At 28.4% G+C, this 18,242-nt stretch overlaps 1 protein-coding gene across 6 annotated transcripts in view; it reads left to right on the forward strand.

The window, feature by feature from the left end:
- Window positions 1-7,217: 7,217 nt before the first annotated feature.
- LOC107439032 (maspardin) overlaps window positions 7,218-18,242 on the forward strand; it is a 20,515-nt gene continuing 9,490 nt past the window's right edge. For 2 of the 6 annotated variants that reach the window (XM_043054745.2, XM_043054744.2), the window contains exons 1-4: window positions 7,358-7,516; window positions 10,232-10,367; window positions 12,500-12,661; window positions 15,704-15,849. In XM_043054745.2, the coding sequence (XP_042910679.1) occupies window positions 10,284-10,367; window positions 12,500-12,661; window positions 15,704-15,849 (392 nt within the window). In that variant the 5' untranslated portion in view covers window positions 7,358-7,516; window positions 10,232-10,283. Of the gene's footprint in view, window positions 7,577-7,740; window positions 7,902-10,231; window positions 10,368-12,499; window positions 12,662-13,450; window positions 13,532-15,703; window positions 15,850-18,242 lie in introns of those variants that run through there. The other 4 variants (XM_043054741.2, XM_043054742.2, XM_071182919.1 and 1 more) reach the window with 4 other exon arrangements.

Below are 18,242 nucleotides of genomic sequence, written 5' to 3' on the forward strand. Positions count from 1 at the left end.
AATCTTAAACATGAAATGCAAACTCTGTACAGAAATCAAATTTATTTATGTGTTTTTTTAAACTTGTTTTATTAATTTTATTTCTATATGTGGTGCTAAAAATGTAGATTGTAAATAGTTACGAAAAGTCAAAATTTAGTATGTTGTGTACAACCTAATATAGATATTAATTGAAGAAACATCGATGTTGCCCAATCATATCAAGAAATGTAATTAAAATTTAGGTATATTAACTTAAGTTCTTTATGCAAGCTTTTTGTTTGATGAAAAACTATCATTTCGTGTTTGGATTAAACATACCTCATACTAAGTCATTGTTTGAAGTATAGTGATGCACAACCTTACGAAGTGAGCGTGTGGGTTCACGCTTTTAAGGGACACAACCTTGTAAGTTAAAAGTAATTTAATTATTCCTATAAAAACAATTTCCAAAGTTTTTAAATGTATTATTCTATTTAAATTAAACATCCTCATAATATGTATAAAACATGATAATGTAAATAAATAAATAAAATTAACATTTCTTTATGGGGAAGCAATTTTAATATATTTGAATGTGTATAAATGAAATCTTTTTTGTCATTAAAGAAAATTTTTAAATGTTGCTAATTTTTTAGACATTTTGTTTAGATTTACTTGATAAGTAAAAAAAAATATATATGTATAAATTTTTTTGTCATAAAAGGCTGGAGTCGCATAGAAACCCTTCAAGGGTCACATTTGATCCTTATACCTCAGGCTGTGCACCTCTATTCTAAAAAATCATTTTTTGCCGCATTTTCAAATGAAAGTTTCAAGTTCAAATATCAAAAAATATGATGGGCTGTGAATTATCTTTTTATACTGTCGCTGCAACAGTACAGCCATAATTTTTTTAATTAAATTCAACTGAAATTCTATATTGTTACAGTGCCTGTTCATCTCAGCACAATTGTACCTGCGTAATAACTTTGTGCATTTATTGCACTTTGATAATCATATAAAGCTCGTCCATTTGACATCGTTTTAAATGTCAGTCCACAAATCATTTCTCTAAATTAAGTGCAATCCAAAAATGTAAGTATTTACTTCAGATTGTGTGTTCATAGACTAGTATTTTTTTTTCTTTTCTTTTTTAGTATCTTTGATCTTCTAATATGTGTGTGTGCAATATAACATTAGCCAATTCAGATGTATCTGAAAAATAGCATTGTTTGAAATTTAGTGTGTTAATTGTTTTTAATGAAATGTTTTGAATATGTAAGTAGACTTATATAACTCTTAAAAACTAATTTTTAGATTTATGTAACTTCTGAAAATGCTCAAAAATACATTTAAAAAAAAGTTGTTTGTAATTCCAATTATTTCTAGTTTAATGAATTTTTCGCTTATTCCTAAGCACATTGCTCAGCTGGTTTGAAGAATAAATTCAGCAATATCCCTCTGAAACCTCTTTATACTAAAAAATGGCTTTGTTAATTTATGATGTGGATTACTTGCATTTTTAGTACTCACCTGAAATGAAGTAATGTTGCCAACAAAGTTTTTGTGTTTTAAGATAGGGCTGCAAGTAAAATGTATCTTTAAGAATTATCTTCAGTTATATCTGTTTAATTGCAGTTTATAATTAAGCAGTTCCTTATAAAAAATTTTAATAAAAGAAATTTAGTATGATAACAATAATTTGTGATGAGAAAATAAGTGTATATAATGCATTTTCAATTGATAGTCTTATTAGCTTTAAATAAAAATGATCTTTATTACAAATTTGAACTGGTGATCTACATTTTTCTAAAATTTTATGTCTTTAAGTAATGAAGTTCTAAATTGCAATAGATTCAAATATCAATTATCTCATCATACCATTCATTTAAAAGTGGTATATTAAGTAGTCTTTCTGCAACGGAAATTCTTGAAAAACACATTAGTCAATTTTCTTCCAGTGCAATTTTTTTTAGCATTGTTCATTTTAATGTTGTTTACTTGTTGTCTTTCTATAACAGAAATTCTTAAAAAATATATTTATTAAATTTTTTTAGTGCATTTTTAGATTAAGGTATTATTAATTTTGTTTGCTAGTTCTCAGATGATGAATATCTAATCAAGTTTTTAAGTTTATTCATTACTTTTACTACCTTGGTTACTTTTTTTAAATTTTAAATAATTAGATGGGAAATCAAAACATTCATATTTATGAATGCTTTTGGATATGAACTTAATATAATGCCTTTATGGATGTATATACATTTATATATTTATTCAAAGGCAAAGTTCTATATTTTTCCAGTTGTTCTTCAAAAAACCCAATTGTTCAGAAAATAAAACTACTAAATATATGTATTAATGTAATTTTTAAAAAGTATGATTAATAGCAATATTATTTTATGATGATTTGGAGCTGTAAGTTTAAAATCTGTGAATGTGGATGTTTAAGTTATTATAGTTTAATAATTATTCAATATGAACTAACATAATAATTGAATTCATCGACGGATCCATATTCCTTAAATGCATTAAAAAGTTTCTTTGATAACTTTTTAATGGTAAAAAATGTATTGTAATAATGAATAATAACTATCAGAGTAAAAATATTTTAATTTTCATAACTTATCAAAAATTTTACATTTCTCTGATTAATGGTTTCTCAATTCTGTCTACCAGTTCAAATTAAGAAAAAAAGTATTTATGTATTAACTATTTACAAATAAGTGTTGATATATTCATAATTTCTAATACGTTGTGTATTATTCTTTGATATAATATAAATGTTTGTAGAAATTTTGTACTCTTTGTATATCCATTATTGAATTCAGTCATGGGATACATTTTTGTCTTCTATTTATATATTGCTGTATGTCTTGTGAAATTTTTGTAAGTGTTACTTTTGTCTGTAGTATTGAGCAAAGGTGCTTTTTTCTGAACAAAATTGTTGTGATAAAGCTGTACAGCTGTATAACTAGTCATTATGTCACGACCTTTTTTTTTAAATAAAACCATTGTTAAATAAATTGGAGTTGTTTATTGCATTATACATTTTTCTAAACATATTTCAGTTTATGTTGCTTCAATAACTTTATCATCTTTTTTGTACTTTAAAAAAAATAAAAAAAATCACCAGTGAAATTTAGTTGCATTCATTATAATAAATTGCTTTAAATATGTTACCTTATGTAAAATCTTACTGTGCATAGGTCACTCAGTAAATCTTAAGTTGTTCAATTCGCTTTAAATGTAAGCATTAACAAAACATTGTAAACTTGCCATGTTATGTTTTGCATATAACCACCCATGCAACTAAGGCAATACTAAGAGTCTACAATTGAAAACAGAAATTGGCAAAACTACTTAAGGCTAAAAAGTAAATTGCATATTAAACTTTTATAATAGACTGTACTAACAGCTGATGTTGTAAATTTCACGCGCTTATTGGTCGGTAAATTTCACCGGCTTATTGTTATGAACTAGATTTGGTAATATATTCTCTACAATTAATTTTTTGTCTTTTATTAGCCTTTTACACTGAAATCAACTCAGGAGACAAGGGTGCCAAGTAGTTGCACTTTATTTGTCATGTAAGGATTTCATGTTAGATTGTTGGGTTATAAAATTTCAGCAATCTTGTCATTTTAGCCATAAGGGTTATTCCTGATTTTTTTAATGTTACCAATTCGTGTTTGAAAATTAACTCGATACAAGTGTTTCTAATACCTTTAATTAAACAAAGTTTTAATTACAAAATATTCTCAATTAATTTTATACTTAATGCTGGATTTATTTTTTGTCTTTATCATTTACCATTGTGTATGTAAAAAAATTATGAAAAAGTCATTAGAAAGAAATTTTTTTTTCACATGTTCGATCGATAAGTTTCTAAAATACTTTTTGAATTAGAATTAATTGCATCAATCAGGATAATCTGAAATATTATTTAAATAATACCAAAAAAATGCTAGTACAATAATAATTTATTAATGAAACAGAGTATATTTAGAAATATTTAAAATTTTTGAGTGTTAATCTTAAGAATGTTCCTAAAATATCAAATATATATATATATTTATTTGAAAAGTCAAGTAATCAATTTTATTTTGGTTTTATAGATATGAAAGTAAAAATATCTTTTTGTCTTGTTATTTTTCATTTGTAATTTTCGCATAGGCATAATTCGCTAGGTCAACAAAAAAGAAAAATAAACAAAATAAATGAAAATATGTTTCTTATGAATGTAAAGTTATAAACAACCTTATAATAATTTAAGAAACTTTTACGTTGTAAAAGCTTCCGTTCTTTCAAATTTCTTACAGAAAACTGTACAGTGGATGAAAAATATGTGTACAAATTATAGTTATTATTATTTATGCTTTATATGTCATTATAGTAATCTTATTTATTATTAATGTATCAATCTCCTTTATAACTCACTATTTTTTTTAAAGAAAAACCCGCAAGAATTTATTAAAAATCATTTTTTTTTTCTTTTTTTGACGATGAAGCATTTTTTTTCTCCTAATATTTTGAAAATATTACAAGGCAGGTAAAATAAAAATTTATAAAAATAAGACAATAATTATACTAAACACATATGGCCAAGAATATGCAAAAATTTGGAACAGAAAAAGGGTAGACTATATTTGAGGGTGCCCCTTGATTCTCGCCAAGTTGTGATTGCGGTTGATCGCCAAACTGGGCGATGTTGAAACCCAATCGTGATTCTGATTGGTTTAGATTTCAGCGTTAGTTTTAAATGTTCAATGGTATATGCAATTTCAGAAACTTGAACTGGTGTTTCTTATGGAGTGCCTGTCCGCGAAGCGGACAGTTGACTCCTTCATATGAGCTTGAGCAACACCTCCTAGAAGTATGAAGGCCTCAGCACGGATCAATTTAGTAGTCCGATGTGACGAAGTTAACTGCGCAGTTGATGAAAAATAAGAAAGATTTCATTACGTTCGGGGTACTAAGCTGCGTAGTGGTTGAAAATACGGCGTATGTCATTACGTTTGGACTACTAAAGGATATTTATGGTAACCCGTGCAGAGGCCTACTCTTTTCTAGGAGGTGTTGGCTTGAGCCCGTGGGCGCCTGTAATGTTGACAATGGAAAGATGGGTAGAGTGTCGAGCGAAAACACAGAAGTGGTAGTCACAAATCAGTTTAAACTAATAGTGAAAGGACCTAAAATGTAGTGGGGATGTACACAATCCCTTCAGGGGAGTTATGTACTGATGATATGGCAGATGTGGGGAAAAAACAAAGTTACGATGTGAAGAAAGTGGCAGTATAAAAGTTAGGTATAAGCTAGGGGTGGCATGCTCGCGAGTCGGGGATCACCCTTCTGGTCATTACCCCTCTCTGCGAGCATCCATATATGTAAAAAGGGGGGCCACTATTTGAAATATTTTGATAGTATGCAATCTGAGAGCAGGAATGCAGTTATGGGGTTGCGGTTCTTCATATCCACAATTAGTTCTTTATTTATCAGGGTGGGTCTTTGTGGGCAAATCAAAAAACAAACTTTGTAGCAAATCAAAAGACAAAGAACCCCTGGGTCTTTGTTTTTTGATTTGCTATAAAAACTAGCATTTGATCTGTTTATAAAATTCATGATTGGGTCTATTTTAAGTCATTTTTAATGTTAATATTTGGTAGATAGCGAGGCGCACCAGTGATGAGTCTCAATATTTTGTTTAGGACTATTTCAAGTTTTTTTTATCTGGGTATTGTTAATTATATTACCCCAGGCGGGGCATGCATTAGTAAGGATAGGCCTTAGGCATTGTAAATATAGCAAGCGTTTTAGGTTTATCGGGAGGGATGAATTAGCATTCAGAATAGGTTTGAGGCAGTTGTATGCTGCATAGGATTTATTTATAATATTTTGTACGTGGAGGCTCGACGTGAGTTTATCATTAAAGGTTACGCCTAGGCGACCTTATTAGTAATTGGGATTTTATCATTAAAAAGGATAACGTCACTGTTTATTTTTTTGTGCCCTTTTTTCCGCCTAATAATCATTAGTCGAGACTTATCAGTATTAATCGCTATTTTATTGTTGCGACACCATTGTTCAATTGGTGGTATTTGTTCGTTAATATTTTTAACTGCCTGATCAGGTTTTAATGATCTCATGGCAATCGCTGTCTCATCAGCGTAGAAAGCAATAAAATAATTATGGTTACTATAGTTAATAGGGAAATCGCTAGTGAGGAATTTCAGAGGTTCGTTAGTTCTACGTTGGATACCGGCTGGTAAGGTTACTTTTGCTTCTGGTCAATAAGATCGAAGGTATGTGGGCAGTCATAAAAAGCGACTTTAGAAAAAATTATCACCACCAGTCCGGTACCACAGACACCTTTTTCGATTCGTATTTCGCCGAATTTATGTGGCGATGGAGGTACATATGATAAATGTCTATTCTATTCATGATAAATTTAAACAGTATCTAACTGCCATTAGAAAATTCTGTGCACCTAAACCTGAGGATATTCAAACTTAATGAAGAAGTGAGTTGTTTTTTTTCCCTTTTCTTTCCGTCCATTAATTTTTGTTTCGATTCGAAATGCATTTTATTGGGTTTATTAATTTTGCTTATATTGGGTTCATTGCAGTTTTATAAAGCTTTGGCCGATGTTTTGTTGAAATTTTCCAGTGTTTTATTGAAATTACATTATGTTTTGGCAGATATTCCTGTTCCCACGGTGTTCCACGCAAACAGGAATGGCTCCAAACATAAGTCGCCAATTTCGTCAAGGGGCACCCTCAAGTATATTTATATCCCCCCCCCCCCAAAAAAAAAAAATTCAGGTTTTTATTTCAAAATAAGTTATGCAAGAGACTAATTTATTTAATTGATTTATTACACGAAACAATAAATTTGTGATAGAAAAAATTATGTCTGTCTAATATATTCATAAAATATCTGGGTAAAAATTAGCTTTGAAATCAGAAATCTAATTTAATCTCAGCATTAAGCGCATCCTATTCGAATCGCTTTTACCAGCAAATTGTTAGGTGAAAGACATAGAACTGAGGAAAATGGTACAAACAAGAGATCTTCAAGGGGACTTCAAATTAAGCAAGTAATGAGCCAAAAGGGACAAATGAGTCAAACATTATATTCAACTAATTCGTGGATTTTTTTTGTTCGCCAGTAGGGGATAGAAATGCCAAATGCTATAAACCAAAAACATCGATTTAGCAATAGTGATGAAAACGATGATAATTACAGCCACCCAAACAGGTGTAAAAGTCAGGCAACAAAGCCAGAGACTTTAAATGAATTATGAAAGTTAATATATATTTCTTACTTTAGAATCTTTGGAAAATTATGCGTTTTTACAGCAAGTGGTTACGTGTTCCATACTCTAAATGTGAATTAATATATCTGCAAAAAAATTTAATAATTTAATTTATGTCATAACCGTAAAAGAAAAGATAAACAAAAACAGAAAAATGCATGACTTTCTTGTTCCTGTTTCCAGCCATCACACATAAAAATTTAGACTTTTATTATAACTTTATATTTTGTGACATGACAGGTATTAATAATTACGTTTTGAAAAGCATTTAGAGCACTAATATATTTTTTTTATTATTAAGTTAGTTTTATTACACAATCTCTTTATGTTTTTAAGTATTTTCGATAGATTTTTTTCACCGATTTACTTTTTTTTAAAACCTGTCAAAGAGTTTCTTTCTTAAACTGTTTCTTTCTGTGGGAATGGCCTTTATTCAGACGACTAATGTTATTGATTGATATATATTGATTGTATCATATTGGTTGATATTAAATAGTCGTTAATCATTTTAAATATTATTTATTATACATGATTTATTAGTATTTACACTTAGTAAACATGGTTCATTTATTAGGCTGAAAGAAGACGAATCTTGTGATATTAAATCATATATACTGGTTTTTAAGTAACACTTTTTATAATTCTTAAATGATTTTTGCTCTATGTTTGCTGTGTTGTACATTAATTATTTTATATTTTTCTTTTATCTCATTTGTTGTATTTTTTAAAACTTAGTTTAAAGAATTGAGTTGTATTTTATCTGCACATTTATCAATTGGATGGTCTTGTTTAGATTTGTATTCATAAAAGAAGTTCAAATCTTTAATTTATTTTCTAAAATTATGTATTAGCCAAACTTGCTTTTCCCCCTTTTCTTAGTCTATGAATAGAGAACGATTACTGGTTATTTTACTTGAAGTCTCTTCCAATTACTGAAAGGAAATAAATTATTTTCATTTCAGTTTGTTATTTTTTTAGCGATTTTTATAGATTATTCTTTTAAATTAGAAAACTTGGGATAAGCATAAAAAGTGGTTTAGTTTCTTCTAGATGTGAAGCATTAATGCCTGTCCTCCCTAATATCCTCAAATTTTGATGATAAATGGGTAGTGGCAATACAAGAAATTAAGAAGAAATAGTAATGAATATACATTAACAAACTTGAAGAGTATAATTTGTAGCCACCCCTAGTCAAACCTCCTTCTTTAAAAATTTGTTTTTAAAACTTTTTGTTATTACAAAAATACTTTGATGCCTTGCTGATGGCAGGTGACAAAGAACAAGTACTGATAAGAAAATGTTCCCAGTATTTTGTTGTTGTATTCAATTATGAATTAATAATCTATGATTATTTCCATGTTGGTATTTGTTTATACCTTGAAATCAGCATTGGAAACTGTTTCCTGTACTGGTAAATTATGAATTCAATAGCTTTTTTTAAGATATTATTTACATGATAACTTGACATTTCGCTCCAGATGGTTCTGCATCCAACCCCAAATGCCTCATCAAATGGATATTTTATAGTAGTTGAGGGGAATTATAAATTGACTATGTCAACCTTCATCTATCAAAAGGTACCTACCTCATGATAGAGTCAAGTTAACATGTCTTATATACTAGTGAATTGGTATTTAATATTTATAGTGGTAGTTACGCCACATAGTTTTATTTATCAATATTTCAGTTTGATAATTAATTGGTTTATCTGAAGAAAAAAAACCTTTTAACTTTAGAACAATTGACTATTCCGGCCCATTGCATTTGCACACAATTGTTGTTAATTTTTGGGTATAAATTTGAAATATAGTGAGTGTTACTTAGAATCTATATTGATAGCCTAGTAGTGGCATAGCTAGGGGCAAGAGAAAACATCTGTTCCTAGGTTCACCATTAGAGGGGCAATAATTTCATAAAAATATATTAAATTAAATTCCTAAGTAAATTCTTTTTTCCTTTTTAAAGACCCACAGTTTCACTTGCTAATGACAGGTTTCACTACTTCCTCAAATTTTAATTCGGTTTGCCTAAAAATTGAACTGGATGTCTATTATCATTGTAGTGTGCTTTGTCTATTTTTATATTTATTTATTATTTTTTAAAATTATCTTTAATAAATTAACTGATATACTAGATAAAAAATGCCTTTAGAATAAACGCTTATCATTCACTCATAAACAGTAAATGCAATCAATAACCTTTAAATGTAATAGAAACTACATTAGTAACATATACTGTCAATTTTAAACTGAATCGAATGAAGGTTGTTTCTATGTTCAAACATTATTTAAAGTTGCAAAATCTTATTCAAAATTTATTTATTGTATTCGTTTTTTTACATAATCTAAAACTTGAAATGATTTTTAAAGGCTCCTGTAAGACTGCAGAATATTGCAAGGAGATGCAAATTTCAGTTTGTCCTCTGACATTGTAAGCCCTAGCTATGCCTCTATTGCTTGGCCACCCTTTTCTTCTGATATCAACAATCATGTCTGTTTTTGTATGTTATATTTAAGACAAAGTGTATGACTCTGAAACCATGTTTGAACTCACACACTGCACTTCAAAAAGTCATTAGGTTAGCCTAATGACCTCTTCTGCAAATATGACCCTCTTCAACTGGGTTATGCAGAGTTTGGCTATTTGTTTTAGCCACATGATAGCCATTGATGACAAACATACATTAAGCTTGTCATAAACTACATCAGAATACCTCAAATTGCTTTTAAAATTTTTGAACTTTTTAACTACTTTGTATTATAATAAAGCTTCTGTGGAATTTTTTAAAAATTTTGCATTGCTCATTACCTGTTATTAGTCATATAGTCTTCTTCTATTGGATTTTATATCATTTTGTTTTGCTGTTATTGAACTTAAATTTTCTTGAAATAATGCATTTTTGCTTTTAACTTTTAAATGGTGATTAAATAAAAGAATTTTTTATCATTTACTTAGGTGTTTCTCTGCTTCTAACGAAAAACTACTTTGAATAAAAGTGGTAAACAACATGGAATTCATTGATTCAAAATTATCAACAATATCTAACTCTGCTGAGTACATAAGCTTTAGAAGCAGAGTTCCTCAGAAAAAAGTAAGTTTCTTACTTGAAAAATTCATAGCTTATTAGCAAAATGCATTTAAAGTGTTTAAAAAGCACCAAGTTTTCGCAGAAATGATTTTCACAAATGATTTTTTCTTTACATTTTCAAAAAGCTGAACTCGTGTAATACCCAATATATTCAATTCTTTCATAATTTCAGTTTTATTAAAAAAAATTTTTTTTTCTTAAAGAAAACATGTTCAAAATAAATGTTTTATTAAAATTGAAGATTCAAGTAGTTTATACAGCAGATCTTAAAACAGAAACCTTGAAACATGAAGCTTTGCATTATATTAAATCTTGTGTTAGATAGTACATCACTCAATAAACATCCGGTTTAGCTAAGAATTTTTTTTTTGGAAATTTGGCTTTATTTATTAAGATACTTTCCTTCAAGATACATTCATTCCAATGCATCTCTAACTTTTCAATGTCTTTTTTGTAGAACAATTTGTCTTTTCTCTCAAAATTAGGCATCAGTTTTATTAATGGCTTGTTTATTTGTGCCAAATATTTTTCCCTATAGCATCTTTTTGAGGTCTGCAAAAAGTCAGAAGCCACTTGGGATCAAATCTGTAGAACAAGTTGAATAAGGAAGCATTTCAAACCGTAATTCATTTAATTTAACCATCGTTTCTATCAATTTGTAACAAGGGTCATAATCTTGGTGAAACAGAATTGTTTTTTTACATGTGAGGCTGTTTTTTTTTGAAGCAGCTGTATCAATAGGAATAAACTTTTCGAGGGGATGTGTGAATTTGGAATTCCACTGAAACCTACTAATCTGGTTAAAATGACTCTGTGAAGTGTTAAATGTCGAATTAAGTTTATGTCTGATACATCAGAAGTTTTCTATACTGAGAGAGGTCTCAGACAAGGAGATTCTCTATCATGCAGCATCTTATTTAACATTGCCCTCAAAAAAGGTATAAGAGATTCTGGGATTAACACTAGGAACACCATTCTGCAAAGATCTATACAATTACCTTATCAAACGGGATGTGGTAGAGATGGTCCTTGAGGATGCTGTTAAATTTTTTACTTGATATTAAAATCACTAAATGTTAAGGTATATTCTATGAAATCATTCTAATTTGGAGAATAAATAGCATTAAATGTACTTCATGCATAACCAATTCTTATCTCTTCCATTGGAAATTCTGTTATGCTTGTTAAGGTATATTCTACGAAATCATTCTAATTTGGAGAATAAATAGCATTAAATGTACTTCATGCAAAACCAATTCTTATCTCTTCCATTGGAAATTGAATTATGTCAGTGTAGCTATGTCTACACTAGCCCGACTAACATGTGTCTATGCTTGCCCCACCAAGATGTGTCTACGCTAGCCCCACGAAAATATGTGTTTGTTTGTTGTGTTGTTTATGCTTAATGCTGATTGTTTGAAAGTACACAAAGCAAAACTTAAAAACAAAGTAGATAAAAAAAAACTGTATAATTCATAACATATTGTTACCTTTTGTTTAAATTCTGAAAATAAAATATGTTAAAGAGTAAAGAGAGAGAGAGTTACTTTTGTAACGTTCTTTCACAAATTTCTCCTAAATTATTCACTGTCTGATTTCTGATTATACAATGGAAGTGTACTTCAATGTTACAAATCTAGGTTATCTGACTGAGGAAATCTGAGTAAAATAAAAAGTCTGCTCTAGCTCCCTTCCCCTATGTGTATTTGCCTGTAGCAACAATTTCATCCACTATTTTGAATTGTTATTATAACAGATTTTTTTCTCTAGTTACAAAAAAAAAGAACATTAATATCTGCAAAGAGAAAGTTAACCTGCTGTAATTGATTTGATTTAAGAAGACAAAGTATGCAAAGCTTTGATTTTTTAAAAAAAATTGTAAAACATTACTTTTTTATTGCATTGAGGATCAATTGTTATATTATCATTTATCAATTGTTATAAAAACTAAGTATTATCAGTTGTTATAAAATTTAAATTCATCCAAAACAAATGCCCCAAAAGCTAAAATTTTTCTTCTATGACCCTCTTATAAAAAATTTTCCATACCCACTTCTGAAACATTCTTATGCCCAGCTTTGGCTATTCTGTATTTTATAATTTTTTTTTTTAAATGCAGCCTTTTTTTTCTCCAGATTATTGTTGATGAAGATTCCAATAAAGTATGGACAATATATGATTTTGGCCCACGTAGTATTACTTGTCCTCTAATATGTTTACCTCCAGTAAGTGGTACAGCAGATATATTTTTCAACCAGATAATATCATTGTGTGCTAAAGGATACAGAGTGATTGCGGTAAGTACTTAACAATTAATTGATGAAATTTTTTTGTTTTAAATAATTAATGTCTTATCAAAGTTTTGCATTGATCATAAGTAGTGTTCAAGATTTTTGCATGAAAAAAGAACAAAATTTGTGCAGTTTTTGGAAAAAATTTAAATATTTTGAATTAACATAAAAGCAAAAAAAATTTACCATATATGCACAATGCGACTAAATAAGCAAATTAACTGAAAATTTTTTAATTTATGCTACATTAATTACTTCATTCAAGGGAACAAAATTCGGTACAATACATTGTTGAATAATTTATCAGTTATTCATCACAAATTTTGATTTTTTGGCAAATTACTAATTGCTGTTAAAATATACATGCTCCTTAAGGTCTTGTTTATGAAAATCTATTTAGCAAAGCAATTTAACAAAACAATTTAAATCTTTTTTTTTTTAGAAGTAAAAATCCTTTGTCTATTAACTAAGCCTTAAACTTTTGATATTCCATTATGTTCACAAATTTTTTTTAAATGCATGTTAAATTATTTTGTTAAAAAATTTAATTTTTTGTTTATTAATTTATTTTTAGCTATTCACAGATTTAGTTAACTGTTCCATTTGTTTTATCAATTTTATTAGCTTTAATTGTGCTACAATCTTTGTATTATTTTTTCCTAATTAAAATTATTATAAGCAGCAATTATGAATTATTAAATATAAATATAACTTTTAATTTATACTTTAATAAAATAGTTTGACAAATATAGTGAATATGCTATAAAAAATTATTCACAACAATTCTATATACAGGTGCAGTATCCTGTTTACTGGACTATGAATGAATTTACAAATGGATTTAGCAAACTACTTGATCATCTTGGATTGGACAAAGTATTTTATTTTAAAATATTTCAACAAATAGTTCAAATTTTCAATTAATTTAAACCCTGAGAAGTTAACAATTATGTATTTTAATACTAATTAATACAGTCTGTGCTCTTTAATATCCTACATTACTGCAGCCCATCTATCGTCTCAACCAATTTGCAAAGTTCCACAAAGTTAATTTTGTGAAGAAGGGAGCAAAAGAGATGTTTGTTGGCTGCAGTAAGGATTCAGAGTCTAGCCACCATAGAAAAGGGTGTGTATACCAGATCTGTATGAGTTAGGAAGCTTTATGTATAGTGGCTGCTCCACATATCCCCTCCAGTGATTGAGAAGTCAGAGTTGTTGGCAGTCGTGAACATTTCACGAGACTGAGAGGCCGTGTGACATTGACTGAAGTCGCCATTTCAATGCAGTTCAGGCTTTGACGTTGTGGATCCAGATGATTTGTTTGTTGGATCCAGACAAACCGTGGAACAAAGGGATGTAGTGTAAAGCAAGGGTGCCATTTTTCGAATAGTGAGACTGCTGCATTGTGTGTTCGAGCATCCGTAGTTGCCAACGTAGAGAGAGTATGTGAGAGATGTTTGTTGGCTTTCAGCAGGGTTCGATCCAAGGACCTCTGGCATTGTAGTTAGATGTTGTAACCACCATAGAAAAAGGTGTACACTCCAGTCCAGAAGATAAGCTTCATGTATAGTGACCGCCGCAATGTAATTTTTACCTATTAAAATATCCGAAGTGAGCTATTCATTCGAAAATATCAACTAAAATTTGTGTCATACATTTTTTTTTTTAAATTCCAAGAAAGTGGTTCCAAAAACCAGTGTATATGTACAATAAATTTTAAATCACAAAATGAAAGTAAACTAGTTTTTATATCTTTAATTGAGCTATCAATGCTTTTAAGAATTAATTTTCTGGTGAAAAGCCGATCCCAACACAGTTGAATGTGCTACAGTTGAATAATGATGGAAATTTAATGATGCGTCATGTCACCGTATGATATTGCAGAATTACAAAATTAAAACAATTTTGTGCTTTCAAAACAAATATTATCCATTGTCAATGAGTTAATGGTTAGCTAATCTGTGGCAGAAATTATTCTTACCATTTATTTCTTTTGATGTTACTGCTCAATAATTTGAAGTATTTTGAATTCCTAATAAATAGAGAAAGAGTGACTGAACCATCTATTCTTTTATTAGGTCTTTGGCGTAATCTATGATAAAAAAAGATAGTGAAAAATATTGGTTACTTTGCATAATAGAGATGCGCATTGTATTTTTTTGTATAAATACAAGTCTTGTGCATGCACTAATTACTATTGTTAGTTTTTTTCCAATGGGTTCAATATTTTCATTTGTCTCTTTTCATGAAGTGTAATAGGTGGTTTATTTTGAAGTTAAAATATGAGGTATTCATATTCCTCTTGATTTATTTTTGCCTAGACTTTGAGGCACGGCTGGCATGATTTAAATCATGAATTATAAATAAACTTGAAATGTAATTTTTTTCAGAATATATTCCAATATATCTTCAGAAGTACATATTTTATTTTATACCAATTTTTCCAAAAATAATTTTATTTTTCTTAAATAAATTCTTAAATTACATTACCAGAAATTTGTTCATAGTTAAAAAAAATATGAATTCGAATGCAATAATTATTTTACTAATGTAACTAAACAATTGTTTTAAATGAACAATTATAATATTAGTGAATATTTCTTCTAGTTTAAGTCCAACCATTAAATAAAATTAGCTTGAGGACATACACTTTAGAAGTTTACAGGATTCATACAGTGGATTGTGAAAGGATTGAAAGCAATTCCAAGTTCCTATACTTCGATATTTTACATGTTAATAAAAAGAATGAAACTTTGGCTTATAAATTTAAGGTATTAAGATGCCTTTAGAGAGAAGAAAAAGCCAGATGATTTTTATAAAATCTTAAAATGGCCTAACCTCTTAAGCATTTTCTATTTCTTAAGTTTAACATATATGATAAATTAGTCATTAGTATATGGTAATTAAACTTGCATGTAAGTTTTGATATCTTTTTTTTTAAAAAAATATTATTAATATCCTGTTTTTATTATTGGTATTTATTTGTTTTCACACATAAAAAATATGAATGAAGTATAATAGTAATTCTAAAACCTGCATATTTTATAGGTTCATTTGTTTGGTGCTTCTCTTGGAGGTTTCTTAGCACAAAAATTTGCAGAAGCTACTTTCCACACTCACACAGTTCACTCAATTATTCTTTGCAATAGTTTTACTGACACATCTATTTTTAACTTCACTGATACAGCAGTTGTGTAAGTTTTCTATGCTTATCTATTGCTATTATCTTAATAAGTCCACTGTCAAGGAAGTATGTAATTCATTAACATGTAAGGTATCACATTCACATACAAACTTTGGCCTACAATAAATCAAGACTTAACAAACACTTTTTTTTCTGCATAGCAGGTAATTGAAAAAGCAAATAATGATTACATTTGACAAAAAATTTAGCAAAATCATATCATACCTGATATAAGTCAGATTTAATGGTATTTTTACAACATAATTTTTTAATGTTGAAAGCTAAAATTTGAAATAAATTGGTTCTTGAGATAGAGCAATTCAAACATATTACTTTTTTTATCTGCATTCTAACATTTTTTGTTGTTGAAATTTTCACTGATATTGCTCAGTACTATTTCTTAGAAGCCTGTTTTTCTTAATTGATCTATAGCAATCGCTGTTTTTATTGTTCTACTGCAAAAATTACTTGTATATATGTGTTATTTCCCCCTTTAAAGTAAGGCTGGCAACCTTTGCCATATCCTAAGCCAATTTTTAGACAGGTAAATTCAAATGCGCCATGTAACTGGAAGACTATATGTATAATGAATTTTTGTGTAAACTTTATTTTTACTCATCGTTTTCGATCTGGAAAGTTATGATTAAACAATTATCTAAGATATGCAAAATAAAGTCAATAAGAACTAAAAAGAAACAGAAGCTTTACGGTATATAAAAACTGACTGAAGTGCATCATGTGTCACAGTTTAAGTCTTTTTCTCTATAAGTGAAACACCCAGCATATTAAAAATTAAATGCCTTTTTTCTTTAAAAACTTTTGTGTGCAGTTTTGAATAAAACATTTGTAATCAAGCATATGTAAGAATTGTATTTTATGTTTCACATATGCTTGAACTGATGAGAGGGGAAAAAATTGCTGAAGTAATTGTTTTATATTATATGAAAGAAATTTGATTCAATTTTATAAAAATAATTATAATTTTGTAAGAAATGACATTTAGGATAAAAAGTACACCTTTTAAATCCCTCTGTTTTTTTTTTTTTTTATATAAACATAAATTGTTTTATTTTTATTTATAATGAAATTGTTTAAAGTAAAATGCTCTTGACATCTGTTTGATTTGGGAAATTTGGGTAACATTGGCAAGGGCTTAGTTTCTGTAAAAAAGATGTGGGGACCGAGACCCAATTTTTAACTTAAATATGTATGTCATGATTAGTTATATAGTGTGCTGAATTTATAGCAAGTATTGATGCTCCAGGGAATTACAAATGTTTAATTTTTCGAAATTGTAAATTTATACAGAATTTTATTATTTTAAATAATTATGCCAATTTTTAAAACAATATTCCATTTTATTTAAAATATTATGTTATGTTCATCACAGCTAATGAAGAGTTTCGAAACGCTGTTTAATTTTAGTAATACTTTTAGTGAAATGTAGAAGAAAAAAGAAAATTGGAGATGAAAAAGTAGTTTCAAAATTTCTTTAAAAGGAGTTATTTTTCAATAATAAGTCAATTAATATTCCATTTTATTTAAAATATTATATTATATTCATCACAGCTTATGATAAGTTTCAAAATGCTGTTTAATTTTAACAATACTTCAAGTGAAATTTAGAAGAAAAAATAAAATTTGAGATGAAAAAGTAGTTTTAAATTTTCTTAAAAAGGAAATGAAACATAAGTAGGGTAAACTAACCAGTGAAGGAACACTTAAGCTTCGCTTGCCTCTTAAAAAATCATATTAATTTCAAAATTCGCAATTTTAGTTAAATGACAGTGTCAATATATTTGTTACTAATTGCAAATTGTGTAAAAAAATTGCAGAGAACTTACATAATATTGTTTTAAAGTTTTGGAGGTTCAAATAACAAGTAGTAAGAAGACCCAGTGAAGGAACAGCTCTTACCAGTGAAGGAACACAAAATTGCCCAGTGAAGGAACACTTAATTTTGGTTATTTTTTAATGCTCTTTATGAATTTTTTAGCCATACAAATACAGTCGGACATCTATTTAACGAACTTCCATTCTACGAATTTCCCTATTTTACGAATTTTTTCGAGGAACCAAGAGCATTTTGGAAATTTTTTTGTAAAATAACTTCCATATAGCGAAGTGAATTTTCTATTTAACGAACTTTTCATTGAGATCCAATTTCCCTATTTTCCAAAATATTTCTTAACATTTTAAACTTGTTAAAGCAATTTATGGGGGAAATGACATTAAATTAATTTTCGAAGCCACTGCTTTATGAAATGTATTACTGTTTTGTCTAAAAATTATCTTAGAGAAAGCAGTAAATTCCCTTTCCCTTTTTGTTTGCACTTCAAACGAAAAACTCACTTCAAATTAACGGATTTCATCCGTAGCAATTTAACTTAACGCAAGTGGTAA

The sequence above is a fragment of the Parasteatoda tepidariorum genome, chromosome 7, assembly GCF_043381705.1.
Source record: "Parasteatoda tepidariorum isolate YZ-2023 chromosome 7, CAS_Ptep_4.0, whole genome shotgun sequence".
Lineage (NCBI taxonomy): Eukaryota > Metazoa > Arthropoda > Arachnida > Araneae > Theridiidae > Parasteatoda > Parasteatoda tepidariorum.